Source organism: Acanthochromis polyacanthus, chromosome 17 (genome assembly GCF_021347895.1).
Source record: "Acanthochromis polyacanthus isolate Apoly-LR-REF ecotype Palm Island chromosome 17, KAUST_Apoly_ChrSc, whole genome shotgun sequence".
NCBI classification, from domain to species: Eukaryota; Metazoa; Chordata; class Actinopteri; family Pomacentridae; genus Acanthochromis; species Acanthochromis polyacanthus.
The window spans coordinates 17654692-17675224 of NC_067129.1; the positions used below are offsets into that span (position 1 = coordinate 17654692).

The 20533-nt window shown below is 41.1% G+C and overlaps 1 protein-coding gene across 2 annotated transcripts; it reads right to left on the minus strand.

Moving 5' to 3' along the window:
- Positions 1-607: 607 nt before the first annotated feature.
- On the minus strand, positions 608-15645 carry esrra (estrogen-related receptor alpha). 2 transcript variants are annotated; one of them, XM_022209435.2, is made up of 8 exons: positions 15354-15645; positions 13583-13685; positions 8039-8422; positions 7041-7157; positions 6792-6905; positions 5864-6031; positions 5156-5425; positions 608-3841 (listed from the first exon to the last, which is right to left on the minus strand). In XM_022209435.2, exons 3-8 carry the CDS (start codon positions 8415-8417, stop codon positions 3588-3590), a joined length of 1302 nt encoding a protein of 433 aa, XP_022065127.1. In that variant the 5' UTR covers positions 8418-8422; positions 13583-13685; positions 15354-15645; the 3' UTR covers positions 608-3587. The 2 variants fall into 2 exon arrangements, with proteins under 2 accessions (XP_022065127.1, XP_022065128.1); XM_022209436.2 differs by lacking the exons at positions 13583-13685; positions 15354-15645 and adding an exon at positions 12304-12465.
- Between the last annotated feature and the right edge of the window lie 4888 nt (positions 15646-20533).

Consider the following 20533-nt stretch of genomic DNA (forward strand, 5'->3'; position numbering starts at 1 on the left):
AATATCACAGTGTGTTTGATCAGCTATATCATATTAATTTGGAGGGCTTGAATGCATGACTGGAGTTACATAAATAGATCCAAAGCATTTTTTTTTTAAATTCATACTTCTGCAATGAATAAACATCCATCAATGAATCAATTTAGATATGTGGTTATCCATAAAATATTGAGGGCTATAGCATAAGGCCCAACAGTGTTACTGGTTGGCTAACTAATAGCAAATAAGTTTACTAGAGTAGTCTTTTATTTAAAAAATAAAATAAATTCTACATTGTCTGATTCCAGCTTCTTAAATTAAAAAATGTTCTGGTTTCTTTCCTCCTCTATGACAGTAAACTAAACATCAGATTTCGAGGAAACACTGATAGACATTTCTTACAAAAATGTATTAAAATAATCCTTAGTTTCCAGCCACACTATGGATTGTTTTATTCTAAAATATGTATTCCTAAGTAGCTACATGTGAAGGAGTCCCTCATCAACAGTGTAAAGTGTGTTCAAAAGTGGTGTGTGTTTTCACTGCAGAACCCTCATCTAATACAGAACACAAACACACACACATATACACAAACATAAACATCCACAGGGAGAGATGAGACCAGTGATATGTGGCGGTGGTGTGTCCATTTATTACACAACACAAAGCACCTACAATAATCCACTCCCTGTTGGTGTCAGACAGTGGAAGATCTCACTTTTTTCACAGTGATTTTTATGTGGACATGTTTAGACAAGGACATCAAACTTTTATCTAAATGAAAAAAAAAAAGCCTACACAGAAATTCACAGCCAATATCACACACAAAAATAAAGCAGTGTCAACAAACAACAGTAAATTGAGTAAAAAATAGAATTTAATCATTTAAATAGTCTTTCAAAATACAAACATTGATTTGAACTTCTAAATAATATAACGTTTAGTAGCTATTCTTCATTATAACTGGCAATGTTAAATGTACACTGTGGCTATACAAGGAAATGTGTGAGGTTTGGTAATTTATTGTATTGCTCATTTATATTAATGCTTGTATATGTATTGTAATAGAACCTACAAATGACTGTATAATTTAAAGATCGACACTCCAGATGACCCTCACGCCACCCTAACCCACTGTACCTAAAACATATTTGTATGCTAATGAAAAATCTAGCTTTGCATATATGACCAAGTTAATAGAAGAAACTTTGACAGCTCTAATTTGACCCTGGCATCTATATTTATTCGTCTGCTTTAGTATTGTGATAACTATTTGGTTAGAAAACAAATCGGAGACCAAAACATGTTGTAGATGACAGACATTATGTAAGCTGTAACTTATAAGAACAAGACCAAACAGGTGAATCAGAGTCACATTTAGCCAGATATCCACGGTGCTAGCTGTTGCTAATGTAGCACCTGTGTGTGGCCAGCTGGACCAGACACTTTGTACCATCTTAAAAAGCAGGATTAACCAACCACATACACCTCAAAGTGATGAAAACAGAATAAAATATCTCAGGTGTTTGCACAACTGCAAGACATTCAGTATACCTAATATCCCAATTTAAGTTGATAAATCAAAAGACCACAAGTTACATTTTTCTCCACAGTTGTTTGGCCATCTGGCTTACTCTGCCTCCTGAGGTAGCCTTCTGTAGCCTCACCATGCCACCGGATCTATAGAGCCATGTAAATTGATCCCTAAAATCACAATCAACCTCAGAAAACACATTAAAAAAAACGATTAGCATTCATCACATCCTGAATGGAAAGCTTCTTTTCAATACCAAACCCACAACAGTGTGTCACAATGTAAATAAAATACCCTTAAATCCTAGAAAGGAAACTATGAAAAAGCAAGTTTCAAGTCTTTACAAATTTCAGTACAATGTAAGCTGCACAAATATCATTGTAATGGGGAATCTGTATCACATTTGCTGGCTTTATTATCTTCCACTATAAATTGCATGTTTCGGTTTATTTAAATGGAACTGTACATGGCTAAAAGACTGATGGCTTCTTGGCCAGTGAATATTATTTTTAGAGATCTGATTTTGACATCAGATACGGTAGTTTTGCATTGCATGTGAAGCTTACTATGATGATCATTTATTCTGTAAGTATACAAACCTTCTGAACAATGAGTCGCACTTTCAGGATGTTGTCAGACAAGGTTTCAACATCCAAAAGGAAGATGTTGCATATGTTGCATTTCATGTTGCCCTGAACCCATTTCGGGCACTTACAAGTTAAGAGTTCAACAGGTGTGCGTCCACAAAGGAAGGATCTCGCGCTGAAACATTTGAGATCTTGTACGCAACGCTCTTTCGCGCCGCAGAAAAATGCAGCAAAATCTCACCATACACATATCAGTCATGTAGGTTAGTGTTACACATTATAGCCCACAAATGAAACAGGACAGAGTATTTTTTTGAACACACAGCTGCTGTGGTTCTAGTGGAGGAGGGGAGTATTAAAAAAAGCAGATGAGGCATTTGCATTTCTAATCACCGTTGTAGCCACACTAGCTTTAATGTCAAAGAGCTGTGTTCTTCCCTGATCTCAGTGTAGCTCATAGGTTTCGACTGCACACGAACAAACACACACGCTTGCTTGAATGGAAGCCGGTTACTTGTGTGCCAATAGGACTTACATACAACACTTTACACAATACCTTCAAAGTAGAGCATTTTATGGGCACACAATCTTCCAATGCACTTCTCCAGGACTCCAAATCAATTGCACAACCTTTTTTATAAAGAAACCTGCACTTACACCAGTGGCTCCCAACTCCACCATTCACCCACCGAGTGCTGCATTTTTTCTCTCTTAAGAGGTTTTTTTTTTTTTTTTTTTTTAATCTACTCCCTAACCAAACCACTTTCTACTAGAAGCTAGATTTTTTTTAAAAATCAGCACTTGGGATCCTAAGAGTGGAGAACTACTGATATACACATACAAATAGATGTCTCACCGTTTCATTCACATTTTGAATGTGACAGACAATAATCGAGTCAATATATTGCTTTTAACATATTGCAAGTAATTCCTATGATTTGCCCACAGCGGCACACTAAACTATAGTAAATACAAGCACTTCATGTGCATTTCAATCTGACCCCATACTGGACCCTCAAGCTTTTCACTGGATATGTTGTTATGGCTTTCATGAGCAGATGTAGCGTCATTTTAAAAAGTTCAAAAGCCACATGATTTCAGTCTGTTCTTGAGTACCTAAATGTTGTTCCTCTGTGGTTACGTAACTGCAGATGGTTCCTGTGATGAAACATGCCATGAAATAACTAAGAAGTATCCTGGCATTTATGTTAAATGTTGTCACTCTTAGAGCCTTTCGCTGAAGTTTGGCAGTTACATCTTACTGCAAGTAGCCAATTCCCTCTTAGAAACATGAAGAAAATAGTTCTTTTCTTTTCTCATATTATTTTTCTTCCTCCTTCATGAAGTCTACAGGAGAAAAGGACCATTTCCTCTTTTTAATTCTCGAATAAAAACTCTCCTTTTTCATAAACCGCTTCTCCATTCTCGAAGACTAGATTTCTGTTGGGTCTTTCTCTGCATCCTCTTTGCTTCTGCTGCTTTCTGCTCTAGGGAGAGTCCATCATGGCTTCCAGCATCTCCAGGAATAGTTTGTGCATTGGTACACCACCACGGGTTTTGATGCTGTAAAAGGTGGTAAGAGCACGACCAGCAGTCTGTCGGAGGAGAGGCAATGTTAAAAGGAGGCGTCCCGCCCGCTGGGGGTCGTCTGGGCGCCGCTGACATTCCAGCTCCAGCAGGGCCTGGTGGAGAAGGTCCCGCAGCTTCTGCACGGCCTCCATGTCCTCGATGTAAACAGAGTCTGACAGGAAAGCAGGGAGCACATGGTAAGACAGAGTGCAGGGTGTTGAAAGTTTCTCAGCTTTTGTCACAGAAAGAAAAGTCTGTGTTAACCACCGATTTACAACAAACACAACCTAACGACAGCTTTTATTTACAAACAAACAGTCGGCCTTAAGCTCAAGCAGGTCATGCTAAGTGAAAGCTGTTGACAGTCATCTTGGGTGGATCTCTAATGGGTGTCTACAGAAAGGTTATACGTGTGGCAAACTTGCCACGACCACTCGAATCACTTCTGTTCTGCAACAGACACTGTGTTTATGCCTGCCGAAGACTTAGAAACAGTCACTGCACCCAACACTGGCAATACTTGATCTTCGTCATCTTGGGCCTTTGTCTGCTTACACATAATCCCATCAAGTTAAAAAGATGGACAGCAGACATCATCTGCTCTCCTCACAGCTAATCTCCTGTTTTTGTAGCTACTCATGCCACTGAGCAATTAGATGAGGACTGATCATATTGATTAACCAGCTGCTAACATATAGGACACGATATAATCCCTCAATTTTACACCAAACTAGCAGGAGACATTCTTCTCACAAAAGCTCCAAATTACTGCATGCCACTCTGATTATGGCAAGAGAACAATGCACTTCATCAGCTGATTATGTAGCTAAAACTACTGTGATCTGACAACAACAAACACATCTGCTTTGAAGGCTGCAATTCGTAGCTTTTATTAAATGATTTAGAGAGGTGTTATGTTAACTGGTCTGTGGTGTTGACAAACTTCACTGAGTTACAGTCAAGTTATAATAATAAAGGAGAACCATCACAGACACGGAGATTAACAGTTCAACAAACTGCACCGTCCAAAATGGTCATTCAGTTAAATGAACACCTGTCTAAATGTGAAATTATGACATTTATAAGGCTGAGTTTATTGCAGGCTTGTTCTACTGCATTGCATTTGTTTTTAGGCTAATAAACTGAATGTAGCTCTATTACACAGTACGAATATTACATTTAGTTTTGTGTTGGGTTTCCTCCAAGTAATGGATTAGTGGAGGTGGTGAACACTGCCAGTTTAGTCAGTCTAACTAAGCCTGAAGGCTGGAAAATGTAATCATTTCCTCTGATGTCAATAATACAGCTACAGCGCACTTTAAGGTAGTTTCTAATCACAGCAACCTACAACATAAAATACAACCCTCATAACATTTTGGCACTATTAAGTTGCTAATCGCTCTATGAGGTGCAAATAAATGGTTTGCCAGAATACTTAGTACAATCTGTCTCCATAACGGTTCAACTACAGCTGAAGTATAAGTACCTGAGTTAGTGAGTGCGATGGCTTTTAGCATGACAAATTCCTCCCGGTCTACGTTTAGTGCACGGAAACGGCGAGCAAGTTGACTAATTGCTGCATTAAGCTCTGTCAGTCCAGCAACACGTGACATCTCCTCATCAAGGACAAAATCTTCGGCGAACACCACCTCGTCCTCACAGCCGAGCGAGCGGTACGCTACACCCAGCACTAGCACTTCCAGCCACACTGACTGCAGCACTGACATCTGGTCTGCGAGAGACAGTGAGAGGAAGCCTGCAGAAGAAAAGACGAAGAAAGAGGGACATACTTAAATGCAGAGGAAGCAATGGGTTCACATTTTTCGGAGGTCATCTGGCACAGTAAGCCAAATCATGAGCTTGTTACTGTGGGAAGCTGGTGACCCAACTCTAGATAGTAACACAGTTAAACACTGCATGATTCTGTGGGGCTATCAGCAGAAGTTCAGCATCTCCTCTTCTAACATACCACGCACACCAATGAGTTAAATACATATGATTGTATGTCTGGTTGAACACAGAAATGACACATTGTAGCCTTCTAAATCTGGTTTACACAGGCCATACATGATGATCAATATTCTAGTCAGAGCCTGAGTGAAATATGACACAGCATGTTTGTTCCTATTCAGCGAGAATGGATCGCTAAGTCCCAGTCACTCCTCCCCTCCTTTATTCTCTCTGCATCTCTTACCGGGAATGTGTTTGGCCCAGCCAATGATCACAACCAGCTCACGGTCAGCGAGGTCACAAAGAGTGGTGAGCGTACGCTGGGCTGTGTCGGGCTGCAGAGGGTCGGGCATGGCAAATAACTTTTCTGGCTCTGCTACTAGAAGGTGGGACACAATGATGTTGGAGGAACCTATGTCACAAAATGCAAAAGAGTGGATTAACTTCAGTGTACATTCAGACATACTGATACCCAAAACATCAACCCTGTCATCATCTAAACATTTTCCAGCCTGCTAATCTGCACTGCTGTTAACTGCAGTAAATGAAGTGATCTATTAATGCTGCAAATGTCCATATTTCTACTTCAAGTGTAGGCTTGATATCTGCCTAATTATTTCTGAGCCTTGTGTGACTGAAGAGCTCCTTATTCAGTCAAATTTAATTTAAATTTGTGCAAATTACAGCATTTATTGAATTGCTGATTGAAGAATAACACTGAACCATTTTTGGCAGTAGAGGGAGCTGTTTTGTTATCAATTCCAACTGATTTGAAGCGGTTTGTGTGTTGCTGATAGGCTTGGAGCGACTGGTGTTTCACCCACTCTGCAAATCTTGTATTTTTGGAGGAGCACTCTGAGCACTTCAAGTTTAAAAGACGAAAAAGGTAGAGATGAATTCTGCCTCTACATGTGAGCCAGAACAACATGTGGAGAGATCTTTCAAATGACCTGATGCACAGCTTAGATCTGTTGGTCTATTATTGCTATGTTTTTAATCTGCCCTAACATGGATGTTGGCAAAAAAATAATCATTATTTGTTATTAATTGAGAAGCCAATATAATATATATAACGAATGTATGAAGTGGTGGCACATATTTGGAGTTTTTTAGTTAACACATGGCACCTAAAGTTGAATGTTGCTGGAAAAAAAACAAGACAAAAATCTCACCTTTTTCACTCTCCTTTGTGAGCGGTAGAGGGGCACTCTGGTATGTTGCATTCTCCACCTCTGGGCGCCTTTTGTACTTCTGCCTTCCACCTCTGACCCTGTCAAGACGAACTCCTGCGTCATGAAAGATAAAGTCACGCTGATTTATGTCGGTACGCACAGAATAAATATACTATATTTAGAATATAGAACTTCAAATAAAATACCAAAGACTGACTACACAGCTTGTGTAACACCATTAATACTCACCCTCTTTCAGCATGCCTACTTTGAGGCACTTGGTAAAGCGGCATGCCTGGCAAGCCTTTCTGCGCCTTTTAGTGATCTCACACTCATTTGACGCTGGACAACTGTATTCAATGTTACCTAAAAGTAAGACCAGAAAATGTCAGTTTACAGGAAATTAGATGATTCAGCAATATGAATATGAATGAGCATTTGGTTTGGAGGAAAACAACCTTCTTCAGTTTCATAAAATCCTCTGATCTTTTAAACATTTAATCCAAAGCAGAATTCACACAAGCTAGTCTACACAGAACGGTTCACAACACAGTGCAATAATAACTGTCAAGTGTTCATGTCTTTTGTTAAACAGACCAGTATAAAGCAGATGGAGTGGTTACTGGATGATTGTGTACTGGAGCATTATGAAGAATAACAACATTAGCAAATAATGTGGGTTCTTAGTCACTCTTGCCTTCCACTGTTTTTTTCCCCCCACTATGGAGACTGGGGATGCCCTGAGCTTTGTCAGATTGGTACTAGAGCTACTGAAGGCATATTTAATAGGTTATTTCTAGCTATATTAAACCTAATCATTTAATGTGCCCTTTGTTATTTTAATGTTCTACATCCCAGCCATACTAGTCCTCATGCAGGTGTATAAAACATTGTTACACTTTGAAAACATTACAAGACATTTTGAAATAAGAGACGCCTCCTACCGACTATATAAAAGTCAGAAATATGTCATTCTGTACTCACTACTTATTATATTGTCATCAGTCTAACTCGAATAACTAACTGTGCTCTCAGTAGAATTCAGACACATTTGTTTTATACTTTGTGTTTTAAAGATGAAAAAGCTAAAAATGTTACAGAAGACAGTGACTAGTAGAGGTAAATAATATCGCACAAAATGCTACAGATTTAACATGATTTGGAAACACTCAAAACTTTACATTCTCAGGGAAAAGTTTTAACTGTTTCCAATTCTTGTTAAGCTACACTTTGTCTTCATCACACACCTTGGATGGTTCTCTTGAAGAAAGCTTTGCATGCCTCGCATGACGCCACGCCGTAATGGTAACCTGAGGCCACATCCCCACATACTAGGCACAGCCTCTTGGGCAGCGTGCTCAGGGCGTACTTGCATCGCCCTGCTCCGTTTCCAGTGGAGCCCTCCTCTGCCCCATCACCACCCTCGTCTTTGAAGTGACAACGCAGAGCTGGTGTGTAGAGTGGCGGGGAGTAACGTTTAGCGCCATCTCCTCTGGTTCCTCCTCCTCCGCTTTGAGAGGAGTCGGAGGAGGCCCCGCCAGGGCTGGTCCGACCTCCCCCACCTCCCTCTGGACTGCTTGGCTCTGCCTTTATGTAGACATCAGACCGACGCTCCCGGGAAGACATGATGTCTGGAGGGCAGAACAAACAAACAACAAAGAAAGGTCAACGTAAATACTGGCAAAGAACCGTTTCCTCACATCTTTGTCTTTTACACACTGTCTTCATACCACTTGTGAAAGAAACACAAATATGTGACCTTGTTTGGCCAACATGTGGCACAGGTCAGATATGTATCATGAATGTTTAGTCTTTCATAAGTAGAAAGAAACTTCATGGGAACCAGGTATGTTCTTACATAAGTCATTCTTTTTATTATTACGTATCTCAGCACAGATTTTCAAAATTACAATCAAAACCATTCACTTGTGTCTGAATTGCTGTTTTAGCATCTTCAAGCTAAAAATGTGGGTAGAAGGTGTAAGCAGCCCATGGTGGGCTTCAGGACTATACCACAGCCCACTCTTCAGTCCTTTTATTCTTCAAGCCTTTATACCAGCCATTACTGCTTGCACTGATACGGGGATGTAGGATGCTTTCAGGGTAAACACAGTAATCGGAAGGAAGCAAGCAGCTGAAAAAATCTTGACAGGAATTCAAGAGCTGTCATGCAAATGCTGCCTGATTCAGTGGCAAACAAATCAAAGCCCAACTAACCTTCACCAAACTATGAACCAAAGAACATGTGGTTATTTCATATTTAGATCATGGTCAGATTTCTTTGCTGGAGGGCAAGGACAGCGAAACAGGCCAGGATTTTGCACTATCAGCATGCTAACATCACAAAAGGCCGGCTTGTTCTCTCCCTTGCTCTTCAGCACAACTTAATCCCTGTGTTGTCTGTGCCATTTCTTCAACGGCTACGCTTTTCAAGCCGTCGAAAACCACCTCAGATTCACCAAACCAGAACCTTTAATGCCTAAAAGAAAACTATACAGCCCTCAGGCCGTGCCACTGTATGAAGTCTTTGTCTGCCACATTTCTAGTCATTAAAATAGCCAAGGTGAATGGATGAAGGTCATTATGCTCATAAACAGCGGTCACTCTTCCTTATCCACACCTATAACTTATGTTCAAGCAAGGAAGCAAGAATACTGCAGTAAGCTGCATGTCTGACAAAGGCTGTCTGGATCTTAGTTTAGCCACAGAAGCAAGCTTGGAAAATATGTCATGCTCGTGATGAAATCAAATGTGTGTTTAGGAATCCAAAATATAAGCACATAAAAGTTCATGATGCTAATACGTCGAACTCAAGGGAAAAAAAAAAAAAACTGTGGCACAGAGGAAGTTTGCAACCCTTTCCCATCACTGACACTGTAAATCATTATAATTACATTATTTCAGAAAGAATGGAAACAATATACCGATAACACACAAATACTATTCGCTCTCATTCATTAGATCATCCATTTCAACTGGTTAACTATGATCACGCTTGTCACAAATACAAAAATTAAACTGCAAAAAAGCTCAAACATTACCAAAAAAATAAACAAAGGCTTTGTGAATAATTCATCCAAAATTTTGCCCAAAAGTATAGTTTGGGAGGAATATAACAGTTTACAACAACAAACTGACAGAGGAGATTTAATAAGTGAGAGTACACTTCTACCATGAAATGCAAACCAAATCCAAAGAGAACAGCATGAATGAGTCTATCTGATGCAACTGTGAGTACCGGAGTTCCAATGCCAAATGTCTGCTTCTTAATGTCAATCATATATCACATACATTATAAATAAAACAGTTAACCTAAAAGGAATCTGATCTCTTTGACACATAATGGAGCTATAGCAAATGGGAATCTGTGTCTCAAGGTTTTTCACTCTCAAGTGACTGAACTAACAGGTGGGAGACTATTTGTGTGAGTAAAGTGAGCACTTCTCTGCCCTGCCTAAATTAGGTTGATCAATTCTGCACATAGCTGTACCACTACTGTAAATACCTCTGAATAGAAAGAGATTCATTGCTGAGCCAAATTTTAAAAAGCCCATGTTTGTTATTTTGTCTGCAACTGACTCTCTGCTTTTATGTTCCCTTGCAAATGATGACAGAAATGCTGCTTTCATTGTTGTAAATTTTACTTCATCAAGAGCATGTCGGGGATGCTAAAAATTGGTAAAAACAGGGGTATAAGCAAGACATGTGCCTGAACTGTAGTCTGTGCCGCGTCTGTCCCCAGGCTTTGACTCATCACTGGGTACATTAATGCAGAGCCTTACTTGAGCGATTGTGCTCTTGTTCCAACTTAATAGATGAGTGCGTGAGGAAGATGAGATGGGATCTCTGCTGCCTAAATAGCCTCAATCCAGTTAAGACCTGAAAGTGATTTTCTCTTGCATACATACTGGCAATCCGCTGCAATTACCAACCAATTTTTCTTCTTGTTCATCAGTTACACTGATAACCCAGTTGCAGCTTGTATATTTACTAAGTGTTGCAATATATCAAATGCAATACTTATGGTTATTACAATGCTTCGATCCCTCACCCTGTCCAGAGTAACAACAACCTATGGGTGTTTTGCATGATTAGTAACATCTTTCTTGATATTTATTTCACAGTATATATGGATATAAGAATAATACTAAAAGAGTATTAACTGCCATATATTGAGACACTTAATTACCTGCCTCATTTAGATTACTACTCTTGCAGCATTCAAAACAGCTAAATGAGACTAAACACAGAGATGCAGTCTCCAAACACAATAACTATCACTCTGACAGCACTATCAGTCAACAATCTGTGACTTTATGGGAAATAATCAAAAACAGTTCAACCCTGACCCGTGCTTTCTTCTGTTTGTCTGCGGGAGACTGCAGAACTATGAATGCATGTTATATATTACCCATTTGTTGACAAGAGGTGTCTGTAATGAACAAACCTATACTGGCAACTTTAAATTCAAATTCATTTCACGCCACACTGTGCATGCATAGGAAGTGGCACAATGTTTTCTGAGCTTCTTTACACAAACATACCGTTAATAAGATATTTACATGAAAATGTGCTTCCTGTGTGATTAAAGCTGATCAACATCAGGAATATAAACTAGGTTCCATACCCACTGGGGAAAAGAACAGCACACATTGCATGGATGCTGTGAGGAAAACAGTCAATCTGTCCTGAAAGTCAAAACCAAATCTCACACAGTGTACAGAAAGTGCCTTCCATATGCACCACACAGTATGTAATACAAGGAAGTATGACTATAGACAAGAGAGGAACTTAGTATTTTCCTCATATACACTCACTGCAAAGCAAAGAATGTCTTAATCATATTTATTGCTACAGCAGATAATCTAGTCCTATAGTTGCTGACGTACACTGTGTTTGGAGTTTGCCCTATGTGGATATGAGTACTGTTTGGCAAGCAGCAAGGAGGTCACAGTAAACCTAGCCTGTTTAAAGTTTAGCTTACTTGGACTAAGTTTAAAAGCACAGTGAAAGGTTCAGCCAGTAGCAGCAGAACTAATGCATAAAGATAATCAACACTGATTCATCTTTAGACCACCACTCCACCAAGTCTCTCTCTGCCATGTGCACCGCTGGCAAGTTCGACATCTGCTTTGGCAATAAAGGAACATCGGTTCTTTTAAAGAAAATGTGGCAAAATGCAAGCGGTAATAGCCATAAGGCTGATCAGTGTTTGGATTAAAGCCGACGGAACAGCGTGTAAAGCCAGACGTCGTGGGCTAAAATGCTTTGTTTTCTGCTTAACTTCCCATAGAAACGCGTTGTGTGTACTGTAAACTCATGTCAGCATGTTTGGGGTAGCGTTAGCATTAGCTAGCATCAACAGTAGCGACCTCATAGTGATAAATGTAGGTTAGCTATCCTCAGCTAACTAAGCTAGCTAGCTAGCGTTAATCCTGACTGACCAGCTCTCTTTCCTCCTGGGGCCGGGGTTTATTTTTGTCACTCTAACCCGGACTAGGCTGCATCTTACCTTGACAGCGGTGACTACAACAGCACGTAACGTTAAGTCTCCCCGCGGCGTGATATCGTGGCACAGGTTGGACACAAAATCAGTTTCCAGACTGCCAGCTCCTGCTAGCTCGTGTTGGCCGTCTGTGGAGATGGGCCGGGCTACAATCGGCTTTCTCTAACAGCTGGTACATGATAAAGGATGGATCAACTGGAGCTCAACACATTAGTTCAAGGAGCAGCCTGGAAACTGTACCGCAATAAACGGTGATTTCATCATGATGTAATGGCAAAATTAACTAAGAGCTAACGCTATTAAAATGAAGAATGTAGACTTTAGAAAACACATATCCTTTCTTATGATGCAGGAACATCACAAAAGCTACTTGTTAAGAAGTCACAATGGATAACTATTTAATTTCTAAACCTAATTTGGCCTCAAAATAAACATACCGACATGGTGAGAATTAACTGGATATAAGCATATTAGCCATGAATCCAGTGTCTCAGCCCTGTGTAATCTGACAGAATACAAAATAGAGGGAGAATGGCAAACTTTGACTCGCATTTACCTGATCAGCGGTATTCATTTTATGGGTCTTTTACAACGCTTATTACAAAATCCCTGGCATCCATCTTCACATTGTTTTAGGCACACTTTTTTTTATTGCTGTGGAAGCTTTTATTTTTCCCCAGGCTACATACAGCGTCCCCAAAACAAAGAATTTCAAAGTAATGGTATCATCAGGTCCCTTACACTGACACCTCAACAGCTCCTTTCTCTTTATGCAGGATATGGGACATTGTCATGATTGATACCACTATTCAGGCAGAGACCAATCTTCCCTTTCTTCTATCTGCTATTTGCCCTTCAGTTATCCATTTCTCAGTTTGCAGGGCAATCACAGCCCTTCCTTTCCAGTTTCTCTTCATGCACTGTGGTTTCAGACAACAGACCAGAAGATACAATTGTGGTGCAGCAAATGATCCTGCTTCTGTCAAACAGCCGCATGTCCTGTGAAATGTTTGGCAGCAGCATATATTCTATAACTAGCCACTCGTAACGTTTTGGATGTAAACAAAAAGCCTTCAAACTCCTCCTCGATCGTTTCTACTGCATTGTTCCTTCCACATCCCTCATTTGTCTATGAAAAGTACACTGCCAACGGAGAGTCCGTCACAGCCTTAGGGGACTAAATTGTGAGGCAGGTGAGGCACTTGGCTGTACATAATCCTAGTTGAAGGATGGCATAATAGGGTAATATTTCATCAGCATAAGAGGCAATGGGAGAACAGCTTACCTGTTTGGTGAACTGGATTTAGAAGCCTATTTATCCCTCTCTCCCGACGGCAGCTCAGTGAAGTGCTCTTGCTGTGGGTTGAAGTCTGCAGTTATCAGGACACCTGCAAAGTAAGCAAAGGCTTCAGAGTGTCGTCACAAAACCAAGAGCCAAGTCAAGGCGGTCACTTCTCACGTGAATCTTCTATTTGAGACTGTAGCACGCAAACCCCCAAAAGTACACTGTGTCCAGCCTCAAACTGACCATGACTTAGCAGAACTAGTTGCACATGTTAAGTAATTATGAATCTCTTATCAATAATAGTAGTCCAAAGCTTCACATGTGAAACAGAAAGCAAATATAGTGCCAATTGTTTTTCTGTTCTGTAAGAAAGCGGACTTCTTTCCAGAAATACATATCCCAGTGTATCTATCCAGATTTCCGCACGCTGCTCGAGTACCCTCCCCCTTATGCTGCGTGACACACTCCAAAGGTCACAGCCACAGGAATGCTTGAAGGACAGACAGAGTAAAGCCAACACCTTGTCTTTCCCTCAGACAGAGTCGTAAGCTTAAGTTTGGTGATAACTCTCTGTCAATAATTAAAGGGACTACTTTTAAATTTTAAAAAATAATGGCATGAAATGCCTCTTAGATTTGTTGTTGAAGTCTAAATGTGACTCTGGATTTGGACATTTTTCAAAGAAGACATTAAATGCCAAAAATGCCTTAAAGAAAATTTCAACTTTAACCTTGAGCAGCAATACTATAATCTGTAGAAACAAACAGGATTCTTTGCTCATGGTGTTTGAAAGTGACAACTTTATTTAACTGAAAAAATGACAATGAGTCTAAATTGAAGACTGTTAAACAAACTAGTGATCTGACATAAACTCACATATTCCTTATCATTAGTGCATCTCTGAATGCACTTTTTTAATCAAAAGTCACACATGACCGCTCACGATCTGCTCCTTCTTCTGTGTTAAACGGTTTAAATCTTATTGTGGTTTGATTAGGGGGCACCAGTGGTCCTTGTCACTGGCAATGCATCACACAGACTGTACATTAAACTCAGTTTGAAGGTTTTAAATGCGGCGCACTGTGGAGACGGAGAGAACAGCACCCAGGGGTGACCTTGCCTACTGATCTCGGACCGGTGAAAGGTTAATTGCCAAAGTGGATTATACCTTAAGATCAGTGATCTCAATCCTGGTCCAGCAGGCTCGGTGATTTACAATAGTTCAGTGTGTTAACACGGAGGGAGGAATAACTCCGGAGATTATATTGCATATAAGAAAAGTGTGTACAGTTGCAGAAGTGCGGGGTGTTATAAACCCATGCAGGATTCGCTTTTGAAGTGCCTTGGCAGCACATTTATCTTCTCAGTCGCATCTTATCCATTTATATCCCTGTATTTGTCATTAACTCTCTGAGTGAGCATGCATCTCATTTATTAGAGGGAGGTTTAGTAGGTGACAGTGCATTACAAAGAGTGGTGTAGCAATTATTTAAGAGTGGACTAGTCAGGAGGGAATGTCAGAGTGGGTTGCAAAGCCAGAAAAGAAGCGTGAATTGCACATTATTACACAATGCATGCTGTGAGTGTATCCAGCAGCTCTTGCCCCCTAGCCCCAATAACGTGGCCGGGAGAACTTAGAGCTCTGCCAGGAGCACCGAGCAGACATATCAGCTGCCGTTCAGACAGCTGGTACGACCCGAGAAACACCACAAACAGCCTCAACACGCTGTGTGCTCAACACAGACAGCATGGGAGAAGAAATTATACTTACTGGAAGACAGAAAAACATCGCAGGGTTGTGTTTTTTTTCTATCTGAAGTCAGTGAAGTCTCTGCAGCTGGCAAGTCCACAGTCGGCTGAACTGGTTTAATGGCGCCGTCAGAGCCTCGCCAGGTTCCTCACATCACGACGTTACCGTGGACGAAGGTGATAACAACAACCGGCGACACAACGTCTCACCCGGCTGTTCTGTTCCGTACACTGGTGGCACAAATTCCCGTCTTCGGCTTCCACAACTGAGGTTGTAGCTTAATATCGGCGTCAAGACTTCAAGAGGGAGAAAAAAGGACATCCGGTGACGGAGATTCGTAATAAAACTCCATCAATACGGAACACGTTTTAACTTTCCTCAACATGGACGACGCTTTAATACAAGACGGAGTCTAATATAAAACAGTTAACACCCTCTGGAAGAATATACCACACACTCTTCGACAATATATAGCTGCTTATTTTCCTCATCAAACGTTACTAGATGTTTTATTTTGAAGGGCTGACTCTCTGTGACTAACGGGTTGCTGCTGTCTTCCTGCCGCTGCTTGACGCATTTGAGTGACGCAGCCTGGATCTCGTGCCTTTTCTCCTCCCTCTGCCTCAGTTTGCGTCCGCTGTGTCTCCGTTACGTCCGTACGCAGCCTCCACCGGCGTCATCAGTATTATAATTGGGGCCTGCAACTCGTTAAAAAAAATATGACCTGGTCCACGTTAATCCTAATGTGCTCCGGGTTCGCTAATTTACATCCGCAGCTTAAACAGCATCTGATTTCAGATCAAGCTGCTGCGTCGTGACACCTGACAAAATCTGGACATAATCCAGATGATCCTGCAAACCCTCCCCCAATGAAATGACACTCATATTATTATATATGCTTAAATGTAAGTCATGTATTTACTTTAAGTCCACTTACAGCCTAGTTTTGATGTGGTATTTTGAGCTTAAACGCCACACAATTCATTACAAGAATGGCTTTTTTAAGGATCAGTTTAATTTAAATTCTGGGACAAGCTTTAGGGGGCTGATGCAGAAAGAACAGGTTACATGTCTCTTCCAGCACACCTCTATGGAAAATGTAGTCATGCCGTCAGTCTTGTGACACTGACCCGGCTCACTCCGCCACTACACTACACATCTGGACAGGAGCCAAGAAAGAGGAGATCAGGAGATCACCGCAATGGGATGTGAAAGGGGAATAATCAAGGGATAGTGGGATGGAAAAAGAGAGAGAGAAAAAGCCTGGATGCTATACAGTCAGGATCTTTTGTCATTTATTTTTAATATAGCCGACAACTACAGTTTAATGATTTTTCTGTCTAACTTTGCAGCCTCCTGCTTCTCGAAATAGGCTCTCCAGCATAGTAACAGCTGGCACCGAGAGAGGAGAGGAGTGGACACAGAAGAGTTTGCAACCTCGTCCAGTGATATAGAAAAGAAATGGAATTACAAAAAGGAAAATGAAGTGAAGAAAATGTAGTCCTGTTATGATTTGGCTGAGCCTGTATTCCCCAGACACCCCAGCATTATCTGTCTCTAATTATAGAGCAGTAAACGTTGGTCCGGTCTGAACCAATAGAGTCCCACTTGCGTCCCCCTCGCTGTGTCAGAGGTGCAGGACAACAGTCTTGGTGTGGTCACATGGAGCCTGTGCAGCGGGCTCGGGGCTCGGGACCGGATTTTCGTGGTGCGCGCATGAGAGGAAAAACTGACGGCAGTGTCATTGCGACCTTGAAGCAAGGTCATGGAGTCTCTGCTGCAGACACTGCAATTCTGCGGGGCTGCATCACAGGCTGCTGGTGCAGAGTCTGCATTATCCTGTTGGAGACCAAACCGGTCATGCTACAGTCATTAGATCCACACAAAAAAAGTGAATTTATTTCAAGCAGCGCATGTTTTCTGATTTACTGCATTATAATTGTGCATTGTATCTCCCCAGTAGTGTAGACTAATCAGTGGCAGCATGTGTTGGATGTGCGAAGAGTTGAAATGTTAAAACACAGTGTGAATGCCAGCTTGGGGTCCCCAGGGTGCTACTTACAGTAGGTCCTGACCTCAGACAGGTGTCAGCTGATAGCTACATAAATACCAAGAAGCCATTGTGGCTGCTGTGGAACACAGAAAGCGCTGCATCAGTGAGTCACAGACAACACAGCTGATAGAGGACGGTGTCAACCTTTGCTATAAACACCTTCATCAGTATCTAATCATTTAATTAGGCAGCAGAGGGCTGAATGCAGCAAAGGTTTGAAGGATTTAATTAGAAACAGCACGCTGGTCTTCAGCTAAAACAACTAGAAGAGATGAGATAGAATCAATCATGACCACAGATAAAGAGAGAGGAAAACTGTTGTCAGCCAAACTTTAATGGCTTTCTGCCACCTTAAATCAGGATGTATATGAAGCTATGATGATCCACAGTGAGGGTGCAAATATGGACAGCTGTTTCCCTTTAAGCTCAGATCAGAGAACCATGATCTGATTAATGGCTTCAGGTTAACCGAGTGTCAGGTCAGGAGAGCGACTAAATCCATTAGTGCATAGAAGTTTTGTTTAAAGTCCAAACAGACCAAGCCTACAGCGTCCATTGGTGCATTGGAAAATTATCATTGTGGATCAGCTCTAGAATTAGTCTCTAAATGACACGAACACTGCAGTTTCTGCCTCTGCTAAGAAAAGACTTCAAAGCTGCGAAATGTCCAATAACATAGAAGAAATTTGGATTCTGATTTATGGTGTATTTTCCCTTTAAATTCAGCTCCGGAGTGTATCTCAGCACTACAAACACTGTCCAGCATTTGTCCTCTAGTGGCAGCTCAGGGAACCAGCAGTGGCGGTGCTGATGACGTTATAGCAGCTGAGTGTGTGTCCTCCAGTAAAAGGTCACCCACTGCCATTGCACATCATCGCTGCCTCCTGTCTTCATGATTGCGATGCCAGAACGCTGCCTTTTCTTTATACGTATCCTGCAGCAAAGTGTCAGATTTCCAAAGGCCAGATCAGCTCGCAGGGTTTCTGCTCCTTTAAAACGTTTTGCTTACTCACCGCGCAAACATGACGTCAAAAGGCAGATTGCAAATTTCAAATTTATTGGGTCACAAACAAGCAAATGGATCTGTGTTGACATTTCAGTCAAAGATGTTAGACGGATTTAAGTGTTCTGTATGGTTAAATCTTGGACACTGCATGTGTGTGTGCCATCTGCTGGTTGTGTTCAAAGTGAAAAAGAAATGTCAGCATTCAATTGCTTCAAAGGGGAGGAGGTGGTGGTCATTATAAATTAATACCAACTTCTGTAAATCTGATATTTTGTGACAGTAAGGGACATAATCTTTTCTTCTCTTTTTTTTTTAAAAAAGGGGGGCAAAAAAGATAATACAGACAACAAATGACCTGCAGCCGCATTCTGCTGCTGCACCGTGTTTGTCCTTGGTGCCATTTTCAGATTGAAACAAGCTAAGGTTTCCAGCAGAGTATCACTTACATGGATCAACCGAGGAGCCCCAGCACATGCTAAAAAGACCATATTGACAAGCTGAAGGGCATTTACACGGTACCTTTAAAATACGGTATGTAGACTATTCAAATCTCGCAGCATATATAGGCTTGACCTGTCTCCGCCAACCTAACCTTACCGGATAAATGCTGTAAAGAGAATGACACACTTTTCTCCACCGCTGTGCACAAAATGAGGCTTGTATTTTCGATTTACAATTTTGACAAGGTACACTGAGTAAAGGCTGGAGCTCGTTTGAAAACTACGCTCATGTTTTTGCCTTAGTGGTGTAATTTGTAGCCCTGCTAATGGCTCTACTATAGACAGGTGACAAATTCAAGGAGAAGTAAGAGAAAGGCCCAGTTTCTCCAACATGGACTGAGCCTAATCCTTGACTAAAACCCTTCGTTAATAGAGATGTTTATTGAGTTTTTTCTTTTAATCTAGTACAAAGCTTAATCCATTGCAGGAAAACTGGCAGAAGGTGCTTTAGTAAGAATCAGGTCCAACATGTAGCTTCAGTGGACCTCAGCACTGATTCTCCAAGTCTGTGGAACTCTGCTGGACTGATGAGCACCATTCTTCCAAAAGACATTCCTTCAGTTGGTGCAAAACCTCCCATAGATGTCCAGTTAAGTTCTGTTGACTGCAAAGACCACAGCATATGATTCACATCTGATGAAACCATTCACCGACCCCTCATGTGCATGAGGGCTAAGTCATCCCTGGAAGAGACCGTCAGGACAGAGATTAATTTGCTGCGATCCTTTCCTCTACTGGGACAAGAAGATCCAAACCATACTAGTAAAATGCCCCCCACAGCATAACAGGGCCACCGGATCCCCTCACTGCAGGGGTCAAAGGCTCAAATTTGTCCTTTAATTGGTCTGTATGTGCTGCCGTACCTCCACACTACACTCCTGTTCCTCCAAACATGACTATTCTTGCTCTAAATCTAACAAGTAGTCAGGGAAGAAGGAATAAAAGTTATTCTCAAAGCAGCTTCACGAATTACAAAGTTATTCCTAAAAAGCCTATTTCCCCATTTGGGTTGTTGGCTTGTGTCTGAAAATGTTGTTGTTTAGATACTAAATTAACATTCATTAATAAACTGTGATGACATGGATGTGATATTTATGGATGCAGTCAAAGTATCTGGTTTGGTCCTTGGAGAGACTCAGGCTGTCACCAGGAGGTGTAGCTGGCGTGTTCTCTCAGCTCAGAGAAATACAGATATTCAATGTGCGTAACTGAATCTGGACAATATTCCAGATCCTCAGAAGAGGTGTTGTGTGGTGGAATCCGTGAAAACTGCCTGTTAATACCGGTTCAGCACAACAAACTTACTGGTATTTCCTTCAGACAACTCATAACTTTTAGATTGTTGAATGCAGAAACATGACAGAAAATGAGGAAGAGAAAGAGAACGCGATTGGAAATGATGCAAGCTTATTTTGTTGCCAGATCCTGGTTTTCAGTGGCCATTATGGAGAAACATTATATAAATATTATATAAGCTGCAAAATTTTTAAGGTATACCCAATTTTGTTGGAAATGTTAACTACTTTTCGTGTCTGAAAAGTTGAAGATGTGTCATTCTTAGTGCAGCAGGAGCGTCCCAAAGAGGCTCGTGGGCTTGAACACCATCTTTAGAAATCAGTAATCAAATGCTTGTGAAACAAAG

Excerpts from the sequence above, each read along its gene's own strand:
- esrra (XM_022209435.2), bottom strand. The coding sequence starts at position 8,417 with ATGTCTTCCCGGGAGCGTCGGTCTGATGTCTACATAAAGGCAGAGCCA. Across the intron at positions 6,032-6,791 it reads CACAAAGGAGAGTGAAAAAG|GTTCCTCCAACATCATTGTG; the intron begins GTGAGATTTTTG and ends TTTGTGACATAG. Across the intron at positions 3,842-5,155 it reads CATCGCACTCACTAACTCAG|ACTCTGTTTACATCGAGGAC; the intron begins GTACTTATACTT and ends CTTTCCTGTCAG.